Source organism: Schistosoma mansoni, chromosome 6 (genome assembly GCF_000237925.1).
Source record: "Schistosoma mansoni strain Puerto Rico chromosome 6, complete genome".
Taxonomy (NCBI): domain Eukaryota; kingdom Metazoa; phylum Platyhelminthes; class Trematoda; order Strigeidida; family Schistosomatidae; genus Schistosoma; species Schistosoma mansoni.
This window is the reverse complement of record NC_031500.1, coordinates 7,484,744-7,497,232: the sequence shown is the minus strand read 5'-3', so window position 1 is coordinate 7,497,232 and position 12,489 is coordinate 7,484,744. Positions and strand designations below refer to the sequence as shown.

The following is a 12,489-nucleotide window of genomic DNA, read 5'->3' as shown; positions in this document are numbered from 1 at the left end:
AACGGCCGTCCAGTGTTTCCAGGTTTTCCATGGTGGTCTAGCTTCAATTGACTCACGCTTTCAACTATAATAAATACTAAATCTCCACAAAACCCCTTCTATAATATGTAATTGTTCACTGTACTAGTTTTATGTTTGACTGGAATCTGGTAAACCTTCATCCACCATCTGTTTTTCCAGCAGAATACAACTAATTCAAGTATGTGGGTTTAATATACACCTACATATCAACAAAATGAGGGTCTGTTCAGATTGTTTAGAATTAACATTAACTGAAAACCAATTGAGTGGCAGTCCACATTGAACGTTGATGCGATTGTCACCGCAATTATTGGATAGTGGTCACTCATTTGTCTAAAGCAGTTGTATTGACCATGAGAATTGAAGACCCTGTGTTTGACCAGATGTGGTTTCCGATGTCCCGTTTCCTCAAGATTGATTATAAAACATGAGCTCACAACTGTTGAGATATAAATGGAAATTTATTAAGAAGAGCCATTTTTTGTTCGAATAAATTGCGTTTGAACACTTATATGATCCTTTGATTTTTTGATGACTCGTCTATTCAGAAGCCTTAGAATGTTTATTTGACAATTTATAAATAAATATTAAAATGGTATATAAACGTATACTTATGACTCTGGTAATGTTTAATTTACTCTATAAAAGAAGAGAATCGTATGTGAGTCTGTCAGAATTTTTAATACAGTAATATATTTTTCTTGCAATCCATAGTATAACATTATTTATATATCTGCTGTTTAAAATAAGTTTTAACCAAAGGCTAACATCGTTTAGCGAGCCATTGGACATCAAGGAACAGCGGATAATTATTTTGTTGTATTTCGTAACCCGATGTCAATTAATATCCAAAAGGTTATAAGTGATCGAAATTATGATCTTCAGAACTTATGACGTCCACGATATCTTGAAGTCAGAGTTGAAATCTAGTTGTAAATATTTTCAAATCCAGTCAGTTAATGATTTGGTGCAATCTATATTCAATATGCTTTGTATTTTAATATTTTATTTTTGTTTTCTAATGAAACGTCTTTATGAGTAAATGTGTGACTGAGTTGTCAAAGTCTTTTATATGTCCCACTTCTCATTCTTCACTACACCATATAAATAATTCCAGTGACTTGAATTCAATGACAACGTTGCTTTACTAAATTATAGTCAGTAGCTTAAAATTAAATGTCATAAAGGGTCAAACGATAATGAATTATTTAGGACACTATAAATAATATAACGGTAAATAGCAGAAAATATGACATATGAATCGATAGGTTTAGGATCCAACATTAATATAAACTAATGATTAAATATTAATTTGATCAAGTAGATAAATGTACAACTAATACTTCAAAACTTACAATCCGTATATAAATGTAAATTAAGAAGGGTACTTCAAGAGAATTTCCATGTCTTAATAAAAGACAATGAAATAAATGATATCACAGTCTATAGGGCATTTTACATGGTAAAGAGACAGATAAAGTAGGTGAGAATTAATGTATTGCCAAGTTACAAAAGTCACAACAATACTTAGTGGTGGAGTGTCACAATCAAAAGTTTTCCTGACGACTGCAACACGTCAGAAAAATATTCATTCACGTCATTTTGAACAGTCTCATACATCTTGAGTCAGACATACTATATTCAGTTCGAATCCAGTGTTGCATATCCTCCGATTCAATCACTAACTCTAATAAGTTTTGAACATCTAATAAGGTTGAAATAACGTACCTAGGTCGATCAGACTCCGATTCCTTTAAAATACCGGGAGTGATCGCCACACAAATCAACATCTATGAAAGGACTGTGTCTTATTCAAAAAGCGAAGTAGTATTTCAGCTAGTAGTGGATCAAAAATTACCAATACATTTATAAGCTTCTGTATTGTCTTGATAGGTTATCAGTTTTGAATTTTTAACAGTTTTGGATAGCTTAAACTGGTGGTTTTCAAAGCAATCTACAATCAGCTAAATACTCAGTTAAATCAATATAAAACACTTTATTAATTAGAGACGGTTTTCTCACTAGTTACAAACATAGAGATCTGTTTTATAAAAGTGTAGTAAGAAGCTGCAAAACGGACAGCCAAACAAAGTAATCGTCAAACGATAACTAAGCGATGAATTTGTATAAAGATCAGAAGGCCATGAATCCGCAGCGACTGAAGATATAAACCAGTATACGGTTGTGAAAATTTTCGGATTTCAATGAAGTCATTTATCGGTCGAAGTGAGACAACCTTTGAAAACATGGAAGCACTTAATAGCATTGATTAAGTGACTTTGTGAGGGAACTGAAAGTAGTTCATGAGCACTTAAGACTGCGAAGTTTCAGTTCTTCCAGTGTTCCTTGGGTTTCAGTGACACTGTAGCTGTCATTATTCCTGAGGTGAAATGAATTAGTAGTTTTGGGTAGCAGTTAATGAAATCTTGAAGTCATTGATTTTTCATCTGTTGAACATTTCTGTGGTTTACGAATATTTAGATAATGCAATGAGAATACGAAAGTTGTCAGGCTTATGTAATATATTTATGTAGTACATTTCAAACAATCTGACCACACACATACTTGTTAGGACATCTTATATGAGAAATAAGAAGTCAACTAGACAAATTAAAAAGTAATAAAGTACGCGAAAACAATGTGAAAACCACGTTTGGTAATAAATCAGTATTACCAGGGTAGATTAAGGGTAAGAACAAATGGTTTTTGAACACATAAAGGATGTTTCAGTCTTAGCAAGTATGTGTGATCAGATTGTTCAAAATGTATTGTGCAAATATATTACGTAATCCTGATAACCTTTGTCTTCTCATTGAATTATGGAAATTTACCAGAAAGAACTAATTGTTTTAAATTTTATGAATGTATTACTATGGGGTTTATCTAAAATTTCTATATTTTCATTGATATAAACTAATACATTTTAGATAACACTAGATATGAATTATATTGGATGTATATGATTCACAAAATCACCATAATCTCTATAACATTTTAATGATGTTGGAAACAAAAACAGCGATAATTTAATTTTTCATTATGAATCTTTTCTTGAATCTACGATAAAAGGTTGCAAGTGACTGAACTGACACTTTTCGTTTTTCTGCTTCTACAAGAATCATTACGATAAAATGAAATAGAACACTCATAGTGACACATTAAACTAATAACAAAAATGGCATTCACGTGATTCCATTGAATTCTATATTTGTCAATCGACTCTTCATAGATTAAATAGGATCAAAAGTAAAAAAAAATAATTTTTTTTTCTTCACTTGCACACACAAAATGCTGACTTTGTAGTTTCATAGAAAAACTATGCCGTCCTATTTGTTCCAACATATTTTATAACCTTTGAAATTATTTGAGTATGTGACAGAATGATAATAACTTTTGATTAAAAACTCAGTTTATTATTTATTTTTTTTAATAAAATAAGTCATTATGGTTTGGGATGAAAAATGGATTCATGAAAGATGGTCAATTTAATATGGATATTTTATTATCAGCTATTGTATTAGATTTCGTAACCCTGAAATATGAGAGAGAGTTTTTAATAGCTGCTTTATCACAGATTTTTTTTATTTTTCAGTAAAGTGTTTATATCAATTGCCTCAAATGGTTACCTAAAAAAATGATTTACTATCAAAAAATTGATTGAAGATATAAAGGAAAAAATTTTAAAAAAACCTTGACAGATTCTAGAATTATTGATTTCTTTTTTTAGAAAAAGAAAACATTGATTATCAATTAAATTTTAGTGTAAACAAGTCAGTCAGGAAAAAGCTTGAATCAGATTACCAGGTGAAACGTTTGTTGACATTAAACAAATATGTATTATTCTTCCTATTAAAATTTATATTTTATTTCAGAAAAGAAATTTCTTACATTCAATTATAATTTTAAATAAATGATAGATTTTGTTAAAAAAAAATGATTACTGATTGATTGATTTAAGTAGTATTAAATAGTTTAGAACTAGATCAAAACACAATCATATTTATTAATTGATATTCATTGTGTCTATGATTGACAATTAATTTTTTGACAAATAACTACCTTCATTTAAATGTGAAACATTTTTTTTTCAAAATCATCTTAGTGAAGAATAACATTTTTACTCATTAATGATCTCTAACAGTTCTAGCTTTAAATTATATTCTATAATATCATCCAGATAAGAAGACAATACAGAAACTTACTGAATATAGAGTCTTACATAATTGATCGGTTGAGTATAAAATTAGTCAAAATATCGTTTTTTCAATATAGCAAATCAACTGAATTATACTGGTCAAGGAGCTTTAGGTTTACCGTTCAACTAGATATGGAGTCATTGAGTCGGGGCTATTGAGGAGGCTTAGATCAATATTAAACACTTCTCCATGCTTCAGGATGATATTACACATATAAGATCAATTGGTGTCGAGGCAAATAATCCATAGTACTTTTTTTTATAAGAGTTTGAGTAAATTTAGTCAGAAATCTTAGCAATAGAGTAATATACTAAGGTGTACCGATTTGTTTTACTAATCTTTATCAACGAAATTCATTCGTTAAAAATTATTTTGTTGTCTTCATGGTTTTGTATCTGAATCTGTTAGAAAAAGAAACAAACGAAATTACAGCAACAGTTTATAGGAAGTGTACAAGTCTAGCATCCAGAAAGTTTTGGATATTTGAGTAGATAGAAGTGGATTATTGTCATCGAAATTTTGGTTGAGTAGAACATTTCAGAAATAGAAAATCTGTGAAATTATCTCGTAATCACGGTTTTCACTGTTAAATAAGAAAGACAGTTTTTCCTAATAGTTCGCTTATTAGAAACGGATTTCATACTAAGCATTAGTTGTGATCAAAACCTATCGACTGAATTGAAACATGGAAACTGAGTTAAGTAGCTTGACAAAAACAATACAACTTATTTGATGTCATACAGTTCCAAGTAGTCTACTTATCTTTAACAAATGAGATATTTAGTATTGTGTTCAATGAAGGCTAAAGAAATGGTAACTCCCAGGACTAATTTATGAACTGTTATATATATATATATATAATCATAAGCTTTCATTTCGGCCATTAACCACTGTTACATCATTTACTTTTCCTAATTTATTCCTAATCTATTATTCACAGTCCCCACTTCTCTAAACCATTTTCTGACTTGATCATGCATAATTGTTATTTCTTATTTTATGGTGTGATGCAGACTGGTATCCTTATATCTCTGAAATATAAAGACTGGTTATCATTAGTCTTGTGTTCTTCCTTTTTGTTCGGGGCTAGTTAGTATTAGGTCAGCAGGAAATACAGAGAATTAATCTTCTCATCATTGTTGATTTTTGGTTACTTACAGTCGTCTATGATTATTTGTCGGTGTTATAATATAATAATTGGCACTATTCGATAGATGTGAATATTAAAATAGTGGTGGTAATCTCCAGAAAATTAACAATATTCATAAGTTATAGATGTAGTAATGTAGCTAAAAACTTGTTTCATGTTATATACGTGAACTGAGGAAGACGGTAAGGTGAACAAAACAATATTATTTGTGTATGTGAAAGCGAAGAAAAAATACGGGAAAATCATGTCGTTCCTAGTATCCCACTGGATTGTTGATCAAAATATACTAACCGTAAGAGCAAATTATGCGGACAGTTGCTGTAATGCTAACGATTGTGAATCATTTACCTTAATACAAGAGTCAGTTTTTGATGAGAGTTGTATAGCTATGCTCAGTAAATTAAATGGATTTCTTTAAGTCATCTCTCTAGGATATCAATCTATTTTCAATGGGATTTCCAAAATATATAAAGTTTCACATACTACCTTCGTTCTTTTTATGTTTACTTTGGCGCGACGCGAGTTATTCAAACAAAAATTATAATCTAGAGTTTACACGGCCTGTGTGATGTTTACAAATGTTATAATATGATTTTAAAAATTACATATAAAATCTATACATAAGCTAAAATCTAGTGAATGAATTCTGAATCCCAAGATTGTGTTCCACGAGTAATGTGATCAGTAAGAAACATAGTTAATCCATTATCATTCCAAATACAAAACAAAATAAATGTTCAGTGTTTCATAGTGTTTAATGATTATTTTGTTTCTAACTATGTGTTTGATAAATCACTTAGCTGCATAAAACTGATTCAAGAAACCTCAATGTTAAATCAGTTGTATCTAGAATAACCATGTGAAAAGATGATCATTTTAACAATATTTGCATTAATATACAATATGTGCTTTACATAGTAAGTGAATTTTGTTAAGGTAAACTTACTATCACACATTTGTCCAACACGTTTTTCCATTTCTCTCACTTTAGTTTCACTTTGCAGAACATCTCCTTGTAATGTAATTTCACTTGAATTCTCTGACTGTGTAGAAAATTTCTTCAAGGAACTCTGTTCGGTGATACGTATATGCATAACAATACGTTTGACCATACCTTGTAAATTTTTAAATCGTCTTAGAGGATCTAATGAGCGACTTGTTTCATAATCTGCTTGCAGTTGTCCTAGTATTTTACGTACCTGTTTCCATTCACTAGTTAAACAGTCATTTTCTATTTTAAGACGTTTAAATTCAGTTCTTGCAGGATCTTCTAGTACAGCCATAATGACTTCACGTGCTTTTGATCGATCAATGCTAAATAGCACAGACATACGACGTAATTTGTCCGATGAGAAAGATGTAGCTGCTTCGTTAGATAAACTGATGGTTGTTGTGTTATTGCATAATGATTTTCTACTAGATTGAGGAGCTAATGATGATTTTTGTGTAACTGGAGTCACTGATGTACGACGTGGTATTTTAATAATATTATTATTACTATTCCCTGAAGATGAACACATACTTCCTGTACGTGTAGATAAATTACCTTCATGCATTATGACTGTTCACAATGCCCAATTGTATAATTGAATAAGTGTAGTTTATAAAAAAAATCGGTAAGGTCTTTAGGTGAGTATTTCGTGAGTATACAACAAACAATGACCAATGACGTGATTTAAACTACTGTACAAATATTCTCATTAGGCGATGAAAAATCCAATAGTTTGACCAATCATAATCCTGTTTTATGTTAGCTAAGTATCAGTAATAAGTGATATATATTTCTATCCCATTAAATAAGTAATCAAAGACAACTTAATTAGTATAGAACAAGCAACTTTTTTTATTAAGAATAATAATAATGATAATGAGCAATGCAAATTTATAATTTAAATCATAATGAAATGATGACTAGTAGAAGTGTCAAACCATACTGTGGGTGTGTTTGAACATCTCTTAACTAATTCTTAGTGTTAATGTTTGATAGTTCCGTAATCTAAAGAAGTGATTTCCAACTTGTATGAAGCTATAGCTAGAAATAAATATCACACTTTATTTAGACATATGTATAAACGTCAATCTGTTTTCGCCTATTCCATTTATCTTGATTAGGCTAATTTATATTTATTAGTCATATGGGCAAAAGTTATTTATAGTTGAAAGCGTGAGTCAATTGAAGCTAGACCACCATGGAAAACCTGGAAGCACTGGACGACCGTTTCGTCCTATTATGGGACTCCTCAGCAGTGCGCACCCACGATCCTGCACTCGTTATTTACTTTTAAAAGTTCATTATGAACTGTATTCGTAATTATGTAATATACATCGATATTTACAACTCCACAGATCTTTTATTCATTCATTATTTTTCATTTTATTATAAGTAGTACTTCAATGTAAGAATAATTAAACAAATTTTCAAAATGAATAACTTTTCAATTGAAGCAAACGAACCTCCTTCATTTAGATAATGAATAATATTTTTCTGAAGTAGATAAGATTTCTTGAAAAGTTTCTTCATTTTATAATTTATCCAAAAATAGTAATAATTAGATGATTTTGAGTTTGATCTAGTTTCAATATTATGTGCAATACTAATGATTACGAAAACATTAATAATACAATTCTAGATAAATATGTTGCTATCTAATAAATAAAATTACAGTAGAAATATAAATAATAATATTCTAACCTAATGATCCATAGAAATTACTTTTCACAAAACCTGAAAGTCATTAGTATGTCCCATTATAATGCTTTAAATTAAGACGTAACAGTTATTTAGTATATTAAATATTCCCACCGAGACATTGAAAATACATCTTAAGTCAAGAAATATTTCTTCTCAATTAATTCATTATCAAGGCTCTACACTAATAGGTATGTTTTGTAAGTGAGTAAAATCTCGGTACCAATTAGATGATGGTCCTACTGTATGGAGCTGAAACGTGGAGAACTACTACGACCATCATCAGGAAGGTACAAGTATTTATAAACAGTTGTCTACGCAAAATACTCAACATCCATTGGCCGGATACTATCAGCAACAGCGTTTTATGGGAGAGAACAAAACAGCTCCCAGCTGAAGAGGAAATTAGGAAAAGACGTTGGAAGTGGATAGGACATACATTGAGGAAATTACCAATGTGCATTACAAGGCAATCGCTAACTTGGAATCCGGAAGGGAAGTGGAAAAGAGGAAGGTCAAAGAACACATTACGTCGGGGAATAGAAGCAGATATGAAAAGGATGAATAGCAATTGGAAAGAACTGGAAAGGAAGGCTCAGGACAGAGTTGGATGGAGAATGCTGGTGAGCGGCCTATGCTCCTCGACGAGGGGTAACAGGCGTAAGTAAGTAAGAGTTAGTTTAATAAAATAACACTCAGTTAGTTACATAACATTTGAAAAATTAAGATTGAAACTGAAGTGAATTTTTATAATCAGTTAATCAATACAAATGAATGTAAATATAAATGCTTTTATTTCCTGTGAAATTGATTATAATTAATTATTTTTGATTGAGATCATGAATCGATTGATGTTAGGTCACCATTAAAAACCTGGAAGCACTGGACGGCCCTTTCATCCTAGTATGGGACTCCTCAGTAATGCGCACCCACGATTCTGCCCTCGGGATCCGAATCCAGGACCTTCGGCCTTGCGCGCGAACGCTTAGCCTTTAGACCACTGATCCAGCAGCATCCAACGGTGTTAATATATTACTTCAATCAGTCCAAAAAATTGCGCAACCATCTTCCATTGTACTGAGTTAGATAACTGTCTCTACCTGACATGGATTGGCTCCACTGGTCACGCCTTCTCTATGGAGATTTTAGTTATGGTCAACTCACCATATCAAAAAATCTTATATTCTTGACTATACAGTCCACAGGTGATATATCCAGTGAAGTAGTAACTCAACGTATACAAAACGCTTTAGAACGTGCATTCAATTCGGAAAGATTATACACCACTTTCTGCAGACGGTCAATAGTGATTTAACAAAATAAGGTTAAATTGCCTAGTTCCTCTGCCTCTATGTGCATTCACAATTTCAATTGCTTCTGCAGAGCTATATTATATTGGGCTCACAACTTCACAAATGCATCATCGTATTTGTGAACATTACACTTTGTGGTTGACCAGAGGACAAACGAAAGTAATGAGAAGCTCTATTATAGCGTATCTAGTCGATACCGGTCACCACATAGATAACACTTCAGCGTTTAAAGTTATTCATAAAATCTCACCAAATTTTCTAGAGCAGAAAAGAATAACTTCGGAAGAAGTGCTTCTGTACTCTGACCATGAAGAAGAAGAAGATCCCTCGAAAATACAAGGGGTTGAATAATATTCGTCAAAAAGGCATGTAAAGCTATTTTGGGAGGAGAATATCATGGATCTAGGATCATGAAGAAACTTATAGAAAAAAGGAGTATTTAACAATAAATAACATAAGATACTATGCATCAAAAAGGTGCGCAGAACACTTTGAACAGTTATTGTATAAACCGTCAACACTGAACCCACCAGATATCGGAGGAGAACACACAGATCTTCCTGTAGATATCACTTCAACAACAATCGAAGAAATCAATATGGCCACCAAACAAACTAAGAGTGGGAAAGCAGTAGTACCAAACAATATACCAGCTGAAGCACTGAGGTCGAACGTAGAAGTAACTGCAAAGATGCTCAGCGTTCTATTCAGGAAGATTTAAAAGGAAGAACAAGTGCTGAAAGACTGGAAACAAGGATACTGTCACGTCTTTAATCTGTCTACCCACTTCTATGCAGAGGACAATTTGTCTAAATCTTAATTAAGACCTTGACGCGATAGGTTGACTGGATTAACCTTGGGGCTAATATGTGTGAGTTCGGAGTGAGGCCAACTGCTTCGGATAGAGAGGCGAAAACTATTCTACCACCTGATTGGCTGACAAGCATGCGCGCGAGAGTGAGAAGACAAGTCAACCAATTCCGATCTGGTTCCCGATTCCAGATTAGTGCAAAAAGATAAATGAATAAATACATGACTAACCAGACCACAATGCACAAACAATTAGGAAAATACGATTATGTCCAAAACTGGGGATTAGAATAGAAAAAAGAGTACAAATGATTACGTTTAAACTACAATTGCTTTAGAATAGAAAAAGCTATGACAGTAGATGATACATCAAACGAAAGCTTATGGTCTGTAGAAAAAACTAGAAACAAAAATAAATATTAGTGATTTACGAGCTTTGAACTAAGTGAAATAACGTCCCAAAAAATTGCTTCTCAAGTTTGTTAAGACTTTTTGTTTCTCTGTTCATATCAGATAACTCATCAGCACACCAAGGAAAGGAGATCTGAGCGAGTTTAAGAACCACAGTGGAATTATACTGCTATCAATACTATGAACCGTTTTCAACAGTGTTGTTGAAATTTCGAGATCAACAAGCTGGATTCCATAGGGGTCAATAGTGCACAGACCAAATCGTGGCATAACGGATCATCGGTAAACAAACAATTGAATGGATCTCGTCACTATACATCAACTTCCTCGATTATGAGAAAGCGTTTGGCAGTGTGGATAGGTGATGTGATCCGCAAAACTAGAAGCCTGAACAAATTACGGAAGCTATTTTCGGGGACGTTAATTCATTTAATTCAAAGCTTGTAAAACTGTAACATTTACTTTTGCCCCTAGCCTATTCTACAGATCATAAGCTTTCGTTTGATGTATAATTCATTGCCATAGCATTTTCTGTTCTAAAGTTATTGTCATTTTGACGTAATCTTTTGTACCCTATTTTCTACTATAATTCCCCAGTTTTGGACATGATTGTATTTTTCTAATTATTGTACGTTGTGGTCCGCTTAGTCATCTATTTATTCATGTAACTTTTCACCCTAATCTGAATTGGGAATTCGAGTGCTGGATCGGGTTGGAATAAAGTGATTAGTGTTCCATCTGTCTTTGTCTTCTCTCTCTCTCTCGTGCTTGCCAGCCAATCAGGGACAGAATAGTTTCCGTCTCTCTACCCCTATTTCGAACTCACGCATATTAGCCTCAAGGTTAAGCCAGTCAGTCTATCGTGTCAAGGTCTTAATCTACATTATACTCGGCACTAAGTGGGTAGACAGATTCAAGGACGTAACAAAAGTGGCGACGGAGATTTTTTTTTTAAAAAAATATTGATTGGTTCAAATCAAAATGTCTGTTTCTTTGGACGACCTTAAAACTATTCTACAAATCCAGCAAGCTCAGAATGATGCAAACCAAATGAAGCTTTTAGATGCATTGATGCAGAAGCTCTCATTTCATTCATCATCAAATTCTCAGTCAGATAAATATGACAGCATCGCAAATTCCATTTGTGAATTCAATTATGATCCCGATTCTGGTATTATTTTCGATTCCTGGTTTCGTCGCTTTGAAGACACATTTCGTGTTGAATGCTCAAATCTTGATGATGCAGCCAAAGTTCGCCTACTCTTGAGAAGACTCGGAACACTTGAATATAACAAATATGTGAACTTCATTTTGCCACAAAATCCACGAGATTTATCATTCAATGAGACAGTTCAGATTTTATCTAAAATTTTTGGTGAACAATCCTCATTATTCAGCATCCGTTATCAGTGTTTTCAAATATCTAAATCCTTATCTGATGATTATCTTACATACGCTGGACATGTAAATAAAGAATGCGAACGTTTTAGAATAAATGAAATTACAGCAGATCAATTTAAATGTCTGATTTTTATCTGTGGATTAAAGAATCCGGAAGACATGGACTCGGTAAAATATCTTGGTTTTGTTTTCGACAAAAATGGACGACGCCCAGATCCAGAAAACGTACGAGCTATCCAAAATATGCCTCCACCATCTAACGTCGCAACTCTACGCTCGTTCCTTGGTCTTATCAGTTATTACAGTAACTTTTTACCACAATTGCATCGCCTCCGAGCACCCATGAACCATCTATTATCCAAAAATGTAAAATGGAATTGGTCCACTGAGTGTCAAAAGAGTTTTGACAAAGTAAAGTCACTATTAATATCAGACCTACTTCTTACGTATTTTGATCCCTCACTGGAAATCGTTGTTGCCGCAGATGCTTCTGATTAT

At 32.6% G+C, this 12,489-nt stretch overlaps 1 protein-coding gene across 1 annotated transcript in view; it reads right to left on the bottom strand.

Annotated features, from left to right (window-relative positions):
• Positions 1-6,698, bottom strand: part of Smp_158180 (hypothetical protein) — a gene marked incomplete at both ends in the record, with an annotated part of 9,351 nt that extends 2,653 nt beyond the window's left edge. The window contains one exon of the mRNA XM_018798138.1: positions 6,314-6,698. Within this exon, the coding sequence (XP_018653110.1) occupies positions 6,314-6,698 (385 nt within the window). The remainder of the gene's footprint in view (positions 1-6,313) is intronic.
• Positions 6,699-12,489: the final 5,791 nt, after the last annotated feature.